This window comes from Megalopta genalis, chromosome 4 (assembly GCF_051020955.1).
Source record: "Megalopta genalis isolate 19385.01 chromosome 4, iyMegGena1_principal, whole genome shotgun sequence".
Taxonomy (NCBI): domain Eukaryota; kingdom Metazoa; phylum Arthropoda; class Insecta; order Hymenoptera; family Halictidae; genus Megalopta; species Megalopta genalis.
Genome location: NC_135016.1, coordinates 20509364 through 20531033, shown reverse-complemented (window position 1 = coordinate 20531033; position 21670 = coordinate 20509364). Strand labels below are relative to the sequence as shown.

Sequence of the window (21670 nt, the reverse complement as noted above, 5' to 3'; positions counted from 1 at the left end):
CCCTGCAGACAATGATTATTGTCCTCGACGGAACGAGGTGGGAAGCGACTTTCGCGCGATTTATGTGGGAAGAAGCGCCCGCGCGCTGGCCAGGGCTGTCGATTCGGAATGGAAACGAATGCGTATTTTCTGGCAGGATGAGCCGGATCTTTTTCGTGGTGACCGTTTTCGCATCCGCCATCTTCAAAGAAACCGCGTGCCAAAGGGAGCCCCCCCGGTTATAGACGCGGCTCGTTCTGCATAACAAGCTGGGTGCGCGGCACCGTATCGATTCCCAAAGTGTTCCTTCTCGACGTATTGTCCCAATTCAGTCAGGCATGCAGATCAATGTTCCCGTCAAGCGACTGTGCCGAGCTCCATCGGAATCGTCACGCGAATAACCGCCGGATAAGATCACGCGCGCGATCCTGTCCCCTTTCCCTTGACGAGCGAGCGGAAGACACGCACACAACTGTACCGGGTGATTCACCCGTGGACGTGGCCAAATATGTATTACCTTCGGCGAGAGAACGGTGAATTAATTTATTGCTGTAACAATCCATTTTTACAAGCATGCGACGCATATAGCTACACAGAATTCTTACAAATTCTTGTAAGTTTTTTGTAAGTTATATAATTACTCGTTGATAGAATAGATTGCGGATGTTTATGCGAAATAGAAGTTGTCTGCACGAATTGCAATAAATAAATAGTATACATATTGCTGTCCTTCTTTAATCATCTTGATCAGTTGCAAATAATATGTTGACATTCTGAGATGCTTTTAATCTATTTTTTAGTCTATTTTCTTCAATCTCTTTTAATAGTATAAGAGATGTTCCAAAAATGTCTTGCAATCCGGAAATTAGGGATTCCCGAGGTCATTTGGAGCAACTTTTAGCGAAAATGCAATTCGCGGCTTTCTTTACGAGTTATTAAGGAAAAACAGTGACCAATGAGAGGCGAGCACGGCTGACGCGAGGCGGTCCAGTCAACGAGCGGGCGAAGCCCAGTTCTGCTGATTGGCTCGGCCGCCTAGCGCTAGGCGAGCTCGCCTCCCATTGGCCAGCGATTTTCCTTAATAACTCGTGAACGAAGCGTCGGATTGCATTTTCGCTAAGGCAAAAAGTTACTTCAAATGATCTCAGGAACCCCCCATTTCCGGATTACGAGACATTTTTGGGACACCGTGTATATTATGCTATTTTAAATTCACCAATCTGTTCTTACCAGAAGTGCATAAAATCTGCAAACTATATTTGTCGTTCAATCTACATTGCGTCTAAAAATCAACCAAAGTATATTTTTTGCTAATGCTATCATTTCCCGAATTTTTAAGATCGTTGGTACGTTTTTACGTATGCATATTATTTGCGTCGAAGATGTCTATTACACGGTTCTGAAGTGATCCGTGTCTTAAAATGTTGACTACCGAAATTAATGATGTAATTCGTTTTCGGCAAATTGCAAAGAAAACGTCCGGAACGTTATCACTCGCGAAGGACTGTTTTAAGTGGCTGTCTCTAGATGAATCAGCCTGTACACATAATATAGGAGTACTTTATCGAGTCGCGTATCGTTTCGTGAACATTTCCAGCGACCCTCCGATCCGCGTTTCCGATTTCCACTACGCTCTTCGTTTCTGTTCCGTAAATGTTGATGGCTGCAAGCTGACAGCCATCCCAGCGCGTCATTCCTGCCTCGCGTCGAGCACCTCTTCAAAACGCGAAGAACGCTCTCGGATTCGTGTTTTTTTTCCTTCTTTTGGCTCACGCGAAATATGGCTCCCGTTGCACGCCTTTTCCCGCGTAATGATACCAGTATTTCTCTTTTCTTTCCGTTCGGAACTTTCCGGCCGTGCTCGAGAGTCAACGCGATTTTAATCTCTGCGCGACTTAATCGTATTTTATGGAATTGTTTCTCGTACGCTGCGATCCATCTAGTTTAGGTGTCTTGTATATTGCTGTTAAACGGAAATGATTTACTCTAGTTCGAGTTGATACAATGAAGTTTAAGAGTTTCTTTTGATCTAACCGTTGCGACTTTGCAAACGATTCTGTGGACTCTCTCGAAAAACGATAGTATACTTCTTTTTATGACATATAAATTGAATGTGTTTAACTCGGATTTATGCTAGATACATTTCAACGCGTTTAACTTATATTTATATTATTCTACGTTTCAACATGTTTCACTTATGTTTATATTATTCTACGTTTCGACATGTTTCACTTATATTTATATTATTCTACATTTCAACATGTTCCACTTATGTTTATATTATTCTACATTTCAACATGTTTCACTTATATTTATATTATTCTACATTCCAACATGTTTCACTTATATTTATATTATTCTACATTTCAACATGTTTCACTTATATTTATATTATTCTACATTCCAACATGTTTCACTTATATTTATATTATTCTACATTTCTACACGTTTCACTTATATTTACATTATTCTACATTCCAACATGTTTCAAATTCATATTTATAATATTTTACATTTCAACATATTTAACTCGTATTTATATTATTACACGATTCAACACGTTTAACCCATATTTAAAGTGCTATGCACAATAGGAGACAATTTTGGATACGAAACGTGTACGAGATAATCAATTTAGAAAAAGTTCCTCCATTGGGAAACCGATGATTCATATATTATATCGGCAAACATTTGATTTATACGTTGCTGCCCGCCCACCGGAGATCTATGAGAGACGATTTGATAACGGTAATGAATTATTTTTTAGCGAACCGCAGTCGCCAGGGTGCAGTTTCCGTGAACGCGTTGATCAACAGAATTAATCATCTCTGCCAATTTTGGGACCGGTCGTCGAATGTAATCACCAACATATTCACAGTCGACCGACCTGGAAGCAGATAACTATAGTCTATTCCCGGCTCTCCTACATCCCATGATAATTATCATTGTATATGAAGGCAACGTGGATTGATATCGTACTGTATTCTCTCTGCGCTCAATTAATACCACAGAGCCCATCTTGGCTCGCATTTCATAGGAACAGATGGCATTAAGGATGAGCTGTCATTTCTTCGTGAGCTGTCACTTCTTTGCACTTCGCTCGCGATGTTCTAGTTTATTCAATTCGTGTTTCTCTTAGCTTCGTGATCTCGTCAGCCGTTTCTTCCGTTCTTCTTCGATTTCGGCTGACTTTCTTCTCGTGTTACTTCCGCTCTCAGTTTCTGCAATTTGTGGTATAGTAATTTCTCTGAGGATAGATAGTAATGCTAGAATAAATACGATGACTTAATATTTTTATTTCGAATTTTGTGCCACGATTCTAAGGCAATTCCGAGGCTACTTGGCACGATTCGGAGGCAATTCGGAGGGCACGTGACATGATTCGAAGGCAATTTCGAGGATATGTGGCACGATTTGAAGGCAATTCGGAGGCCACATGATTTCGACTCGAAGGCAATTCCGAGGCAATATGACACGATTCAAAGGCAATTTAGAGGATACGTGACACGATACGAAGGCAATTCGGAGGCCACATGATTTCGATTCGAAGGCAAGTCGAAGGCCACACGCTATGATTCGAAGGCAATTTGGTTCATATTTCCATGATTCGAAGACAATTTGGACCGTATTCCATGATTCGAAGGCACGTGACACGACTCAAAGACAATTCGGAGGCCACACGCCATAATTCGAAGGCAATTTGGACCGTATGCCATAATTCGAAAGCAATTTGGACATTATACCATGATTCGAAGGCAATTTGGACCATATGCCATGATTCGAAGGCAATTCAGAGGCCACATGATTTCGATTCGAAGGCAATTCGGAAGCCACATACCACGATTCAACGGTCACGTACTTTTACTCCGCGGTTTTTCTTGTCTGACTCACACCCAAACAGACCACTTTGTGTTGTCTTCCGAGAATTCGCGTCGCGTGTCGCATCACACGCTTGACCAACTCCGTCGATCCTTAGCATCGATGTAGCAATAAATTACATAGACGCATGGGAAAATTCACAGCAACCCGAAATTTGGCATTTCCGGGAGAAACCACTATATTCGTATTTCGAGATTTGATATCATCGAATCCTGAACAGTTGATCCATCTGATAAGAGTTAAACCGTCATGTCATCCTCGTATAACAAAGTACTTTGAGAGTTGTCCGACAAAAAGTGTACAACACGATGATCACAAACACCAGTTTGATATATATATATATATATATATATATATATATATATATATATATATATATATATATATACTCAGCAAGCTATTTTTTTTTACTTTCTATATTTCTACTTAAACAAGATGTAAACACCGTCTATCAGAAATTCGATCTAGTTAGCGGCCAGCTTAAACATATCAGCTGTTTCTATCGCGTCCAACGCGGACGAATCAAGCGTTAATTCCCGGTTTATTCGCCCGATGTAGTTCGATGACAGAGAGCCCATTCTCATTCGCGCAACATCGTAACAGTTGATTTCACCCCGTAAAGCGACACTGACGACTCCTTTGTTTCCCTAAAGTCGTCGCTTGTTCCGAGTCGCCACGTCTCGCTTTCCGGGGCTCGCCCGTTCCACGAGCGGCTTCCGCAATTGAAAAATCCGATAAAAAAGAAAGGCCGCGCGCTTTGAGCCGGCGGCAACAAGTGATCCGTCGATGATCGTATCATAGAATCTATTTCAAGATTTTTCGATCTTCGCTGTATTTTCAGCTAGATTTATCCCGGCAGCCGTGGCTGCTCGGCCGCCGATGGTCCGTGGCTAGATAGACGATAGGCGATATGCGACGAACGAGAGAGAGAGGGAGAGAGACTCGGGTGGCGATGGGCCATCGATTTGTCAACGTTTACCGGCTGATTTGGCGGGCCGTCACAGAAACATCGAACGATGTCCCAGACGGTTGACTGGACGCATTGTACAGGCCGCGTACAGGCCGCCTATTGATTATCGCGTCCTGATAGTGACATTCGGGTAGGAAATAATGCGCGCCGGCATTAGAACAACCCGCAGCCGGTCGCGTCGATTTCCGGATCTGCAAGGGAGCTAACCTTCGATTCGAATCTATCGGTCGTCTATCGACCGCAGAGCCGGGCTCGATGGAGGACCGTGGAAACTTTCGCCCGCCGTTCCGCGAAACGTTTCGACGCGCCGAGCAGAATTTGTCGCCGGGCTCATTTCCAGGCGGCTAGACGAAACAACTGCGGGAAACATCGCGCTGGGATTCGAAGTGCCGGCTCGGTTATTCAATAATCCGTTCCTGGAAAATCGTGGCGGAGCTCGCGATTTTCTGTCTTGAACGCGAAAGCTTAACACTTAGCCAACCGAATTGGTAATTTTAAATTCAGTCGATCGATGCCCGCCGGAGGAAATTGTCCACGTCTAATTAACCCCTTCGCTACGGGCGGATTCTCCGCCGCGGTACTTCCGCTGAAAGAAGCGCCGCGACATCGCTGCACGCTACGCGACGCCGTTCGTCAGCGGGAGTACCGCGGCGGAGAATCCAAGCTGCTTGCAAATGTTTTCGAACGAAAAAATTTGTCTCCGAAGGGTATTTATAAATAAAGGGTATTCCAGGGTATTTGTAACGTCTTAGCATGTGCCCTTTAATTTACAGTATGAGAGAAAATAAAACATTATGCAATACAGAGTGTCCCGAAAATGTCTCGCAATCCGGAAATGGGAGGTTCCTGAGGTCATTTGAAGCAACTTTTTCCTTTGCGAAAATTTTCTCCGAGGCTTCGTTTACCAGTTATTAACGAAAAACACTGACCAATAAGAGGCGAGCTCGGCTGGCGCGCCGCGGCCTAGCCAACGAGTGCGCGGAGCCCAGTTCCGCTCATTGGCTCGGCCGTCTCGCGTCAAATGATCTCGCCTCTGATTGGTTACTGTTTTTCGTTAATAACTCGTAAACGAAGCCGCGGATTGCATTTTCGCTAAGGAAAAAGTTGCTTCAAATGACCTCAGGAATCCACTACTTTCGGATTGCGAGATATTTTTGGGATACCCTGTATAATGCATCTTCTTATGGAGGGCCACTATAGTGGCCCGTAGTAGCGAAAGGGTTAAAAATGACTGCTTAATTTTATCAAGATTTACAAGAGGTACGAGCGTCGAAAAAGTAATCGACGCCATATAAGTTTGCTTCGTAATTTTTATTTAACTGAATGAAACACTTTAATTTTACGAAGTTTTTTAGGTTTCCGGCGCGGTCGTGGAAGCGTTAAGACACAGACGGTCCCCGGTCCGACTCTCGCTGTCCTCTTTAGTCGGCCGAAAGTTTCGAGCGTTAATTAAATTTCATCGGCGATCGAGGCACCGGTAACCTTCTAAGTGACGCGACCAACTTCCCCGAACTTCGGCGACGAGTGGCCGTGCAGAAAAAGGCCCTGTTAATTAACAAGAATAGAATTTCTGTGGAATTGCATCATTCCTCGGACGATGCTCGTCGGACGTTGCGACGTCGCGCGACTCTTTTGGCGAATTGAAATGTTTAGGACGCGGTTCAACTAGATATTCTGATTAATGGTCAACGATTTTAACTCGTCGGTTGTTACGAATTATTACAAATCAGCGACGAGAGACTCGATAAAGTGCGTTGGGTCGGAGTTGGGCAAAAAGCAATTTGATTAATAATTATTGAGTATACATGATTCGTTAGTCGTTACAACTAACTTGTAATAATTTATTGTAATTAGTTTACGATAATCTACTCTAATTAATTTTTCGATAATGTATTCTAATTAATTTACAATAATCTATGCTAATTATTTTACAACAGTTCGTAACAACTAACGTGTTATAATCGTTGATCGTTAATCAGGTTACTTTCCGCCAAACTCTGAACCACCGGTACTTCATCGAGTCGTAAATGAAATCGAAATCGAAGCAGTAATCACATATTACATGTTAGTGTAATGTTACATTATATTATAATATGATGTAACATTACACTAACATGTAATATGTGATTACTGCTTCGATACTACGATACTACCGTATCGTGTTTGTAGATTTCGCGCATTTAGAACGCTCGTGATCTCGTTGAAAACATAATATTAATTAAATATTATAATAATATTATATTATATTATATTATTATATTATATATATTATATTATTATATTATTATATTATTATATTATATTATATTATTACATTATTATATTATATTATAATAATATTATAATATAATGTTGTAGTGTTTTTAACGATCACGAGCGTTCTAAATGCGCGAGATCTACAAACACGATACGATAGTATTTTCCACTGATATCTCCTCTAATTCCTAATTACACGAAATCATCTGTGGAGAACCGAAATTGCGTGCGCATCGATCTGTTATTCAGAACAAGCCCGTGACCAAGTTTTCCGTTGCAGCGAACCTCCGATTAAGCTCGAAGCTAGGCAACGTTAAACTTGCACGGGGTGACCGTCCCAGATTCGAAGCGAAGATCGGAGCACGCAACGTTCAACTTTCCGAAACCCGCGGGAGCGGAACAGTCGGAGATTAGTAACTCTCCCGTAACGATTGGAATTTGCATCCGACTCCCTTTTTTCCCCGATCCGCAGGCCCGAAAGAGAGAGAGAGAGAGAGAGAGAGAGAGAGAGAGAGAGAGAGACGGGAAAATGTTCGCCGACTCCCCCGTCAGCAGAATTACGATTCCATTCAACGCAGCCAACCAACGGCTCGGTCGAACGAGAGAGACCGAAACGAAACGTATTATAGTTGCGGTTTCTCTTTTATCGGTTCCCTTTCGTTGAAAAATAATTGCGGGCCCACCGAATCGAGCCGATATCAAAAGCCCGGCAGAATGATATTTATAAAGAAATCGCTGAGATTTCGAAAGCGGATTCGACCGCTTTTCGGAAGCCGCCACGTATTTTCCAGCGCGGCCGTGAATCTTGGATACGATCGATCAAGCTGCAAAGTGGAAAATCATCGGGTTACCGGTGTCAAGGAAAATACCTTGACTGTGGAGAAGCTGCAGTTATGCTCGGAAAGTCGAAAGTTCAGAAGCTGAGTCTATAATTTGCGAATTTTTCACGATTCCAGAAGAGTAGAATAATTTTTCACTAATTAGCGCTCGGATTTCGTACAAAAAATGAACAATTTGGGAAGAGAAGACACGATTATTCGAGCCTTGCGTCTCGTTTTTATAGCTACCGATTGTCAATAATTATAAAAACGAGTTGCAAGGCTCGAATAATCGTATCACCTCTTCCCAAATTGACGCTCAGATTGTCCAAAAAAATTGGGTAATTTGGAGAGAGGAGACACGATTATTCGAGCCCCGCGGTTCATTTTTATAGTCACGAATTGTCAACAATTATAAAAACGAGTTGCAAGGCTCGAATAATCGTATCACCTCTTCCCAAATTGACGCTCAGATTGCCCAAAAAAATTGGGTAATTTGGAGAGAGGAGACACGATTATTCGAGCCCCGCAGTTCAATTTCATAGTCACGAATTGTTAACAATTATAAAAACGAGATGCAAGGCTCGAATAATCGTATCTCCTCTTCTCAAATTGACGCTCAGATTGTCCAAAAAAATTGGGCAATTTGGGGAGAGGAGACACGATTATTCGAGTCCCGCGGTTCATTTTTATAGTCACGAATTGTCAACAATTATAAAAACGAGTTGCAAGGCTCGAATAATCGTATCACCTCTTCCCAAATTGACGCTCAGATTGTCCAAAAAAATTGGGTAATTTGGGGAGAGGAGACACGATTATTCGAGCCCCGCGGTTCATTTTTATAGTCACGAATTGTCAACAATTATAAAAACGAGTTGCAAGGCTCGAATAATCGTATCACCTCTTCCCAAATTGACGCTCAGATTGTCCAAAAAATTGGGTAATTTGGGGAGAGGAGACACGATTATTCGAGCCCCGCGGTTCATTTTTATAGTCACGAATTGTCAACAATTATAAAAACGAGTTGCAAGGCTCGAATAATCGTATCACCTCTTCCCAAATTGACGCTCAGATTGTCCAAAAAATTGGGTAATTTGGGGAGAGGAGACACGATTATTCGAGCCCCGCGGTTCATTTTTATAGTCACGAATTGTCAACAATTATAAAAACGAGTTGCAAGGCTCGAATAATCGTATCACCTCTTCCCAAATTGACGCTCAGATTGTCCAAAAAATTGGGTAATTTGGGGAGAGGAGACACGATTATTCGAGCCCCGCGGTTCATTTTTATAGTCACGAATTGTCAACAATTATAAAAACGAGTTGCAAGGCTCGAATAATCGTATCACCTCTTCCCAAATTGACGCTCAGATTGTCCAAAAAATTGGGTAATTTGGGGAGAGGAGACACGATTATTCGAGCCCCGCGGTTCATTTTTATAGTCACGAATTGTCAACAATTATAAAAACGAGATGCAAGGCTCGAATAATCGTATCTCCTCTTCCCAAATTGACGCTCAGATTGTCCAAAAAACTTGGGCAATTTGGGGAGAGGAGACACGATTATTCGAGCCCCGCAGTTCAATTTCATAGTCACGAATTGTCAACAATTATAAAAACGCGTTGCAAGGCTATCGAATAATCGTGTCTCCTCTCTCCGAATTGTCCATTTTTGTGCACAATCTGAGCGCGAATTAGGGAGAAATTACTGCAATTCCACGAATCCATTTGAACAATAGCAAAATACAAAGTCCTGAAAGCGAATTTGTGAAAGAACAAAATTTATTCTCGTATTTTCGACTTATCGACTTACTTTCTGACGTACAAACAGCTCCCATCCGGTTGTACAACCAGTTATACGTGACAGGCTGACTATTGTTCCAGTTCGTGATAATTCCGTTTGCTTGCTCTGCTCGTCGTTTCGCTCAAGATCCATTCTAAGATTTAATTACTTGCGAACCATCGCGAAGTTTCAAGCAGATAAGGGCGTTTATAGCTGTACTATACAAAATCCGGTTGATAGTTGACCGACCCACGTTTTAATAGCAAGACAGCGCCTCGTTCTTATAATTGTCGACGATCGGCAATTTTTGTCTAAAAGCTGAAAGACAATCGGAGAGAATTTACTGCATTAGTCGAAAATTCGTGCCACTCTGCTTAACTCGAACGATCTAGGTTCTACTGTATTAGTTTATTCAATGATTGCTTGTACCAGATTCCTTACGATTACAAACGATACCTCGAATCGAAAGTTGAACCGCGTTTCAAATTCTTTTCTTTTTAATATTTTCACGGTGAGCATAGCTTCTTTGTGAATTGTCGTAGGGTAGAGTCAGAGGTGACAGAAATTCCAGAGAAATCATTGAGTCAATCGAACAGTAATTTCGCTCGATTTACGTGAAAGAGAAACAACTCTTTTTATTTAAAAAAAATGGACAATTTGCTATAACGTAGCGAATTTACTGTAACCGAGCGAAAGCGATCGACAGAAATTCCAGAGAAATCATTGTTACAGTTAATCGAAAAGTAATTTCGCACGATTTGCGTGAAAGAAAAACAACTCTCTTTATTAAAAAAAAAAAATTCGACAATTTACTGTAACGTAGCGAATTTACTGTAGTCGAGCGAAAGCGTTCGACAGAAATTCCAGAGAAATCATTGAGTCAATCGAACAGTAATTTCGCTCGATTTACGTGAAAGAGAAACAACTCTTTTTCTTAAAAAAAAAATGTACAATTTGCTGTAACGCAGCGAATTGACCGTAGTCGAACGAAAGCGTTCGAGATAAGAGCCAGCTGTAAGATCTCGTAAGCAGGCGCGCTGTGATTTAATCGCGGCGAAATGATTTCAGACGTAGACAACTTTAGACTGTTCGATGAGCTCGGCCAGCAATTGATCTACACCGCTTGCGAGGGTCTGATCGAGCGAGCATTCCGTTGCCTCGGGAACGATCTGACAGCCTTCCTGACCACGCTCGACGGTGTAAACGACGTTGTACAACACCAGTCCGGATCAGAAGTGGAGGCAGCGTTCGTATGCAACACCACGCCGGAAGCTATAGTGCTTGATTTCACAACGCACCACCAGTCTCGCGCCTACTTGCTCATTGGCAGCTTGAAGGGCATCGCCAGAAAGTTTTATAACGACAACGCGTCCGTGACCATCAGCGGCAGCCGATACAAGGAGGACGAATATAGGTAAGACTTGAACGTCGTTTGTTCTTCCTAGATCATCTCTCGTTTGTCTCCGAGAACAATTCTTACGCAATTCCTTCGCAATTTTTACGCAATTCTTATAGTAAATTCTTCCTAATTGGCGCTCTGATTATGAACGAAAATGATGGGAAAAATGGAATTTCGGAAGTGGAGACAAAATGGACAATTTGAGAGCAAGAGACATATTACTATACTATACTAATATAGAGACTATTACTATTATTATTATTAATACTATATTAATGATATTATTATTATTATTATTATTATTAATATTATTATTACTGCAACGCTCAAATAGTCTATTGTCTAATAATAATAATAATATAATAATATAATAGTAATAATAATAATATTAATCAGAAGAAGAAGAATATAGTATTAATAATAATATTATTAATAATAGTAATAATATAGTATTAATAATAATAATAATATAGTATTAACAATAATAATATTAATATAGTATTAATAATAATAATAGTGATAGTCTCTATAGTAGCATAGTAATCTAAGCGCCGATTAGGGAGAATTTACTGTACATTCGTACACGTGAAAGGCAATTTATCGCATTCCTCTCTTAATCACAATTGACAGTAATCAAGAACAGGAATCTTGAAGATTCGCTAGTTCGCCTCGATCAGACTTCACGCGGCAGACGTTCAAAAGAAACGCGCTGCTAATACAGTAATGTCTCCCTTACTGACGCTCGTTTGATTGCACAGCAAAATGGACAATTTGGGAAGAGAAGATACGATTATTCGAGCCTTGCATAACTTTGACGCAACTTTGACATAACCTTGACTATAAAAACGAACCGCAAGACTCGAATAATCGTATCTCCTCCTCCCGAATTATCCATTTTCGTGGACAATCTGAGCGTCAGTAAGGGAGACATTACCGTACATACATACGTCGATCGACTCGTGCGAGATTCGAACGGATTACGGAGGGGGAGAAAAAAAGCCTGTTTCGCAGGAAAAAGAACAATGTTTAGTATTTGCAGGCGGGATCGATACCGGCGTACCTGTCGACATTCTGTTACAAGAGCGGAATTCAATTTACACGGGAAAAAGTAGCGAGAGGGCCATGAGACTGCGGCCGAACAAATATTGATCGGCGATGTTCGCCGGCATTTGCATCGAACACGCTCGCGCGCTGATTTCAGTCGGCCGACCCATTACACATTACCGTTCGGAAGGAATCCGTCGACGACTCTCCCCCTGCCCCGGTTGCCGGTGGCTAACTCTCTTAATTGGATTATTTTCGCGAGTTCGTATCAATTAAAAGTTTCCCCGAAAAAAAGAACCAGCTTGTTAATGAGACGCGCATAATCCGATATACCGAACAGCTTCGCCGTTGTTTCCGTCGAGCGAACGCACTCATAACTCACGAACAGCGACTCCGACGAGCCGTTGATGAAGACTCGACAAAGCGGATAAATAGTGTTCGCCTAATTCAACTTCCCTCTTGTTCGAAAGAGGGCACGAAAGAATCTCGCGGCGCGGAATGCCTTTCCGATCGTTTCGTCGGATTTGACAACTCGTTCCGTCAGCAGATCCGCGAATATCGAACTCTTATTTGGACCTTGCTGAAGAGACAGCGACCTGTCTTTGCGTTGGATCGGATTGTCATTGGATTTTGAGGTAAACTTGCAGGGACGAACTAATGGAACGCTTTGCGACGTGTTTCGTTCATTCGCATTCGAACGAGGAACTCGCAAGCCTTGTGTTTTCTAAAAATAGCTCGTGGCGTATGAGAAACGATAACTATCTTGGAAACGAAGTTGTTCTTTCTTTCATTGCTTCCTGGACTGTACAAAGTGTCCCATAATTATGTTAACATCCGAGGGGAGGTTCCTGAGGTGATTCGAAGTAACTTTCTCCTCAGCGAAAATGCGATCCGTGGCTTCGTTTACGAGTTATTAACGAAAAATGGTGACCAATGAGAGATCGCGTGCGACTGGCGCCCCGCCCTGATGCTGCGTCGGATGGCCGGCGCGACGCGGCATTGGCCGCTAGGGCGGAGCGCCGGCCGCGCTCGTTCTTCAATTGGTCAGCGTTTTTCGTTAATATCTCGTAAACGAAGCCGCGAATTACGATTTCGCTAAGGAAAAAGTTACTTCAAATCACCTCGGGAATCGTCCCTTTCCGGGTGTTATATAATAAAACAAATAATTGTTATAAATTATATATATAATATTATAATAATTATAATAAATATAAAATAATAGATAATAACTAATAAATAAAATATAATAGTAATATAATAATTATATATAATTATATATATATAAATTATATAATAATTATAATAAATATAAAATAATAAATAATAATTAATAAATAAAATATAATAAAATTATAATAATAATATAATAATTATATATAATTATATATATATAAATTATATAATAATTACCATAAATAGTTATGATACGCCCTGTAGGCGATGATTCAAGTATAACCACGGCATGATCGTTTCGCAGGTTCCACATCGTTCCCGAGCACTATAACAAGCGCCCAACAGTCGATTGGGAGCTCGACCATGACAGCGTCGAGACAAGCGCGTCGTCTACTTTCCGTCCACACTCGACCAAGGCCACAGACTTTCCCATGGGGGTCGCCAGCTTCTGCAAAGCGTTTCCATGGCATTTCGTCGTCGACCGGCAATTGGAGCTGGTGCAGCTCGGGGTCGGATTCATGAAGATTTTCGGGCAGCACCTGAACCGGCTTGGCCGAAAGATATCGACGTACTTCGCGCTCACACGGCCGCGCAGCGTTACCCTGTCGTTCCGCGAGATATTGAAGCGTGCGAACACACCTTTTGTCCTGACCCTGCAGAAACCGCAGGGCGTCGATAAGTATCCCGCGGAGGTGCGTTAACACAGTTCATTACAAACTTAACGTAATTGGTCAACGTAAGTAATTACGAACGCTCTGATTAAACTTCGATTGGCATAGCCGTTGCTCGTTTGCTATGTCGCATCGATCAGCGAAAACTTCTTCGACAACCACGTGTATTTGCGATTATTGGACCACCGATCGAAGTACGTGCAAAAAATCAGAAGAAATGCAATAAACACGATTGCAATAAACACGAAATTCGTAGACATTTATTCTACTGTTTTGAATGTAATTCTAATCGGTTGTAAATTACATGATCAAATTTGGTGAATTCTTACTCTAACAGAGTCACTGTTTCGTGTTTCAAGTACTCATTTTTATTATAAATGCGTAAAAGCCGCGATATATAATGATATACTACGTTGTGCCTCGAATGAAAATTACGTTGCAACGATGTAAAATGTGAGATAATATATGAGAGCTTGCAGCGCTCCAAAAAGCAGCTGAAATAAATCGAGTTTTAGGGTGGTCCTTGTGCGGGAAATTTTTTCAGTTTTCGAGCCAACAAAAATTCAGTTACGAGAACATTTTTCGGAAATGATTAAAGTGAAATTAAAGCGCAAGGTAGAAGGTTATATTATATAAATGATATATAAATATATTATGTATATTATTATTATATTATATTATTATATTTACGTATATTATTATTTATAATTATTATTTAGTATTATTTATATTTATATATTATTATTATTATTATTATATTTTTTCAATTTTCAAGCCAACGAAAATTCAGTCACGAGAACATTTTTCGGAAACGATTAAAGTGAAATTAAAGTGAAAAGTAGAAGGTTATATTACATAAATTATATAATATATAAATATTATACACATATTATATAATAATATAATATAATAATATTATATAATAATTAATTATATAAATATTATATATATATATTATATAATTATTAAATATTATATACATATATTATATAAAAAATATTTCTTCTCGTATATGTATCGTCGTCGCGCGTCCCCTGAATTTTTCTACCGATGGCATTTCAATCGTTTCAATCGTTCCAGGGCCTAGAGATGAAGGGTCAGATGGTTCATTGTCCCGAATCGGATTCCATCCTGTTCGTGAGCTCGCCGTTCCTGAACGGTCTGGAAGGGCTGACTGGCCGAGGACTTTTTATATCCGATATTCCATTATACGATGCCACGAGAGAGGTGATTTTGGTGGGGGAACAAGCGAGAGCACAGGTAAAACTGCATTTGCATCCCATTATAACGTCGTTAAATTTATATTTATCGAATCCATGTACCAGCGCATTCGATCGATGAATGCACGCTATAAATATCAACGAAAGTCAAAGAGATTTTAAACCAGCTAGTCCCGATTCGCGATGGAATACGTGTTATTCGTAATTTTCATAAATGCTTCGAATTATATTAATCGACAAATTATTTCGAACCTACTATATGGTCAATTTTCAATCACGTTTTCCTGCATTACCGAGCCAGTTCCTCGGCGTAGATGTCGCTAGCATACAGAGAGTACGATCTAGGTGGCACCTGCGCTGAATCAGCGGTTCAATTTCGAACGTGTTTATCGTTTAAACACGCTTTGAAAATTCATTTTAAAAATAGCAATTTAATTAATGCATTCAATACTCGATTTTCTATGCTGAAATATTTTGATCGTTTTCAGTTCGATTTGAATTATTTCACTGATCATTTAACACTGAAATAACATAGATAGTTACGATCTCTTTTAATCATCCCTTAAATGGCAGTTCCAAGAAAGAATAATTAACCCCTTGCTATATTTTAACGAGTCTGACACGCGACGGAGATTTCTAGGAAAAATCTGTTAAGCATAAATATTATTCCGTTCTTTTAAGACGAAATAAAATTATGTCTCTTGGCATCGATATTCAAGCGTTCGACTAAATGCAGGTATACAAATAAATATAAATTGTCTCTTTTCTTCTTAAAAATTATTACAATCGAAAAACTTCTAATCGTTGCAACTACGAAGAAAATCTGGTATAGTACAGTAATGTCTCCCAAACTGACGCTCAAATTGTGCACAAAAATGGATCATTAGTCCACATTAGTCTAGTCTACTAGACGGCGAGTGAAATGCTTTCTTCTTTAATTTTGTTATCACTTGGAATTACAAGAAAATAAAAATCTCTCGTTTTTTTAACTTTTTTATCCTATAATGAAAATTTAAAAAATGTCTTCCGCTGTTTCGTCACGATATTGACCGAAATCTGCAGTTTTAAAAATCGTAATACAAGGAAGAGGAGATACGATTATTCGAACCTTGCAGCTCGTTTTTATAGTTGTTGACAATTCGTGACTATAAAAACGAACCGCAAGGCTCAAACAATCGTATCTTCTCTCCGATCTCTGCGTCAATTAGAGAGACATTACTGTATCTACCATTGCTATCGAAGAGTTGATGAAAAATCCGCCAATCCTTAACTTTTAATTTTTAATGTTTATAGACGCCTCTCTTGAAACGTGTACACTGTATATTATTGTAATAATAATGTATATTATAATATATAATATATAATAATGTATATTATAATATATAATATATAATAATGTATATTATAATATATAATATATAATAATGTATATTATAATATATAATATATAATAATGTATATTATTGTAATATTTGCTGTTGCAGGACGGTCTGAGAAGGAGGATGGACAAATTGAAGAGCTCCATAGAAGAAGCGAGCCTGCTCGTGTCCGCTGAAAGGGAGAAAAACGTCAGTTTGCTTCATCTTATATTCCCTCCGGACATAGCGAAACGCCTCTGGTTAGGTACGTCGCTCAGAAATATTCTCGCATCACTCTCCGATCATTCGAACGTTAACAATAATAACTTTTTTCCCCCCCCAGGTGAAACCATAGAAGCGAAAATATACCAGGACGTGACCATGCTGTTCAGCGACATCGTCGGCTTCACGGAGATTTGTTCAACGGCGACGCCAATGAACGTCATCAATATGCTTCAAAATCTTTACGAGCAGTTCGATTCGTTTTGCGGACAGCTGGACGTGTACAAGGTGCGAACTGTTTAAATGTAAATGTTTATGCTAAAGTAATCGCGAGTCGCCGTGGCACCGTGAACGAAAATGCGAATGCAAATCAATGGAAATCGACGCGCGTCCGTTGCTCGATGCTCGCCGAACACGTTAGAATAACAAAAGGAACTTATTTCACGACGATTCGCGTACAATGAGATTTATGCTACTTACGAACTTTCCATCCGACCATCACCGCAGGTGGAGACGATCGGAGATGCTTACTGCGTTGCCTGCGGCCTTCATCGCGACACCTTCATACACGCGCAGCAAATAGCTTGGATGGCCCTGAAAATGATACAAGCCTGTTCGCATCACATGACCCACGAGGGCAAGCCGATAAGGGTACGAATGAAGTGAACTCTGTTTGCTAATTTCATTTTTAATTGCATCGCAAAGACTTCGACCGCCGCGTCGCGCGTATACGAGTGACGGAATTGTTTGTTCAGATTTGGAGATTAAGTTTTACGCCGATCCATTGTAAACCTGGGTATCAAAATATTTGAAACACTTGTTCGTACGAAACAATATTTCAAGATTTATTCGACATTCGAAAATAGTTATTTTGATCGCGGTAGAGAAAATGATTAATTCGAATGGTATTTTCGTAAGGTGTACTTGATATAATTAATATAATCTAAATATAATCTCTCTCTCTATTAATATAATCTTAATATAATCTAATTAATTATTTGAAATTCTATTTCTTACGATTAGAATGCTTACGAGAGAAAGTAAACCTGTGGAAAAAGTGCAAACGCAGAAAAATAAACTGCTTTTATGTATCTGTTAATCAATGAATGTAATTGGAACGTTTATCATCTGTTTGCCTATGACAATGTGCGTATCTCAAACAATACGTATCACAAATGTAAACACAAATGTCACGACATGCTCGCAGAAATGTCGGCGAAATTTTGTGGAAGTGATGTACAAGTGTTTCATTTCACGCAGAATGAAGAAAATATTTATTTCGATCAAGTATTTCGGGATCGCGTTGCAAAATTTATATTTTAAATATTTATTATATGCTTGTAAAATCAATTAAGCATTTCAAAGCTAGTATTTCATTTAATGCAGAAATAAGTTGCTATTGCAAGTGAAGCATATGTAACACAATGGACAGAAACGGTATTTGCAAATATTTTAATATTATTTTTTAAATATTATTTTGTAATTGAAATATTTTTACCCAGGCCAGATCTGTCATATCATACTAAATTTATTAGCATCTGCAGAACATAAGAATATTGAGAAAGTAGTTTACGTTATACGATTCAACTTTTCAATTTTAATCTCATTTTAACAAAATACTTCAATTTTATGAAAACTTTTTAGATTATTACCGTGACAGACAAACTGTTAAAATGGCTTGTTTATAGTAATTTTCTGATAGAACTTTGCTTCCTAAATGCTTCGCGATTACTCGAATCTAATGGAGAGATTTTGTGATAATCTATGCATTGTTTTGTTAGATGCGGATTGGCATTCACACTGGAATGGTGTTAGCGGGCGTTGTCGGGAAGAAAATGCCCAGATATTGCCTGTTCGGGCACAATGTTACCTTAGCGAATAAATTCGAATCCCTGAGCGAACCTCTTCGCATTCACGTCAGTCCAACGACTTACGAGTAAGTAATCGCCCCAACAAACTGTTGTCACTATAGTAATGTCTCCCTAACTGACGCTCAGATTGCGCACAAAAGTGGACAGTTTGGGAAGAGTAGATACGATTATTCGAGCCATGCGGCTCGTTTTTATAGTTAACGGATTGTCAACGACTATAATAAACGAGCTACACTCGGAATGAGGTGATTCCTGAGGTCATTTCAAGTAACTTTTTCCTTTACAAAAATGTTCTCCGAGGCATCGTTTACGAGTTATTAACGAAAAACACTGACCAATGAGAGGCGAGAACGGCTGACGCGAGGCGGTCGAGCGGACGAAGCCTAGTTCCGCTGATTGGCTCGGTCGCTTTGCGCTGCGCGAGCTAGCCTCTCATTGGTGAGTGTTTTTCGTTAATAACTCGTAAACGAAGCGGCGGAGAAAATTTTTGTAAAGGAAAAAGTTACTTGAAATGGCCTCAGGAATCACCCCATTCCGAGTGTTAACATAATTATAGAATCCCTTGTATTTGTATTGCGGATAGGAGAAGATAATAAGAGAAACTTTTGTAGCGATACAGTTTAACGAACTGTGGATAATAATAATAGTAATAATTGTAATAATAATAATAGTAGTAATAATAATAGTAGTAATAATAATAATAGTAATAATAATAATAGTAATAATAATAATAGTAATAATAATAATAGTATAATAATAATAATAGTAATAATAATAATAAACTGAAATTGTATACTTACGGTGACGTTTGTTTATCGCAGATCGTTGAAGTATCCCTCGTCAGGATTCGAGCTGGAACCACGGAGTAAAGAGTTCTTGCCGAAGGAGTTTCCGACGGACGTCGAGTCGTCTTACTTCCTGAACGATTACAAGCACAAGGACGCCGATGTAAATCTTCCGCTCGATGTTCACATTCAGAACGCTATCCGAGATTACGGTCTTGGCACCAGAGCCGATTGAACTGCAAATAAAAGAAAAGTATTGAAAATAGTAATTTGAAATACCTTTCATTTAAATAAGACAATATCTCGAGATCTCTTTCGTTTCGCAGTTTAACATATACCGGAATTGATAAATCTGTGTGTTACGTATATATGAGTTCGAATTATTAATTGAAATAATATATTTTGTAAGATGTATGTTAGAGAAACGCTTGTTCGAAGTGATATTTCTTTTTTTTCTTCGAAATGTACCAGAAACGACTGTTTGAAATAAAAACGTTTGGGTATAAACGAGGATATCATTATTTCAATTAATATTTCTCACGCTGCCAAAACTTTGCAACGGATGGTCACCTGAAATATTATTTTTTAAAGGTTACTATACATATAAAAGAAAGAAAAAGAGAGAAAAGAAGGAAGCGGCTAAATGCATACAGCGCGCAGAGGAAACGGATGTAATTATCTACAACAATCAAAACGAGGCGTATCTTCGAGGAACGAAGATCGATTTAAACGATTCACTCAATTTTCGTTTAATATCTGTTAAAAAAAAAAAAGAAACGTATTCGTTTATTTCGGCTGTTCGCCTTTAGCAACGTACACATTTCGAACAGATGATAATATACATACAATAAAATACATATTTCATATACATACATGTAGAGTCAAAATGAATATTTCAAATAGTATTTCCATCGATATGAAAGTGAAAATAAGATGTAATTGAAGATACGATATTGCATATACATACATGTAGAATTAAATGATTATTTCGAATTAACCAATGTAACGAACACGTTAGGAGAACACACTTTAAAGATATTTCTATTTTTTATTTCGAAACACTATTTTACCCCAGCACTGCTTGACGCCGGCACGCGCAGTGACGAGCGAAACTGGACCCACACGTTTAACCATTTTTGTTTTTTTGGAAATACGTTCGTTTATTCCAGATCTACGAAATTGTAATATAAATAATTGTAAGCTGTACGAATAGGAGTAGTATACGCACTGGCTTACTTTCGTTCCATCGATTTTCCACGGTAATGAAAAATGTATTCATTTATATTATTATTATATTATATATATATTATTGTATATTATTATTATTATTACTTTTATTATATTATTATTATTATATATTATTATTATTATTATTTTATTTATAGCTCAACTATTCTGAGTTTATTTATTTAATTTATTACTTCTTAAATTATTATATCTTAATTTATTACCATTTACTTCTATGTAAATAAGCATAATTTCATTTCAAATATACGATGTTGATACATTTCTTGATTTTGTTAGACTTTCTTGTATCTCGAAGTAAGATTAAACTAACATTATCTCGTGAACGCAATCTCAGTTTTGCTCATCACTGTAGATATCTGACTAAACCGTCTCGACAGCGACCGTGTGCCGCTCGTGAACGTCGCTGTACCAATCACTACTGTCCGTAAAACCACAATAAATCCGGCTACAATCTGACTCCTATGAATTTACTGACTGGCACTGAGTAACGATGCTAATTCTACCAGCCTAACGGCCACTCGACGGCCGACGATATTTATACGCAGAGTTTTAGATTACAATTATTGTATACCCATGACCATATGAGCAAATAAATCTGCATGACAAAGTACGATCGCCCTTCGTCCATTTCCTCGCGAACCTTGCCACGATAAAACTTTCGCCGCACGTTTCTCGCGGTAATCCGCGTTCCGTAAAATTAAGAAGCTGATCGTCGATCAGGAACAATAAACAGAAGCATAAGCGATTGAACTGACTCAACAACTCAAAAACTTTTTGCATTACAAACAAATTATGAATATTATATACGACGAGATCGTTACAGTGATCATTAATTGATCTGAATATTAATTCAATAATACAAAAGGACGAAAAAGTAGAGTAAACAAGATTTTGCAAAGAGAGAAAGAAATTTCAGAAAAATAGGAACAAGGGAACCAGAATAATGATTTTCGAATGTGTTTATAGATGCAGTTAAGATTTCGAAGTATCCTTAAT

At 39.1% G+C, this 21670-nt stretch overlaps 1 protein-coding gene across 1 annotated transcript in view; it reads left to right on the top strand.

Moving 5' to 3' along the window:
- Gycalpha99B (guanylate cyclase 1 soluble subunit alpha 2) overlaps positions 1 to 21284 on the top strand; it is a 109955-nt gene extending 88671 nt beyond the window's left edge. Inside the window, exons 4-12 of the mRNA XM_033467842.2 lie at positions 10752 to 11097; positions 13604 to 13991; positions 15051 to 15230; positions 16675 to 16813; positions 16892 to 17058; positions 17278 to 17421; positions 18552 to 18706; positions 19463 to 19679; positions 20018 to 21284. Of these exons, the coding sequence (XP_033323733.1) occupies positions 10752 to 11097; positions 13604 to 13991; positions 15051 to 15230; positions 16675 to 16813; positions 16892 to 17058; positions 17278 to 17421; positions 18552 to 18706; positions 19463 to 19661 (1718 nt within the window). The 3' untranslated portion in view covers positions 19662 to 19679; positions 20018 to 21284. The remainder of the gene's footprint in view (positions 1 to 10751; positions 11098 to 13603; positions 13992 to 15050; positions 15231 to 16674; positions 16814 to 16891; positions 17059 to 17277; positions 17422 to 18551; positions 18707 to 19462; positions 19680 to 20017) is intronic.
- Positions 21285 to 21670: the final 386 nt, after the last annotated feature.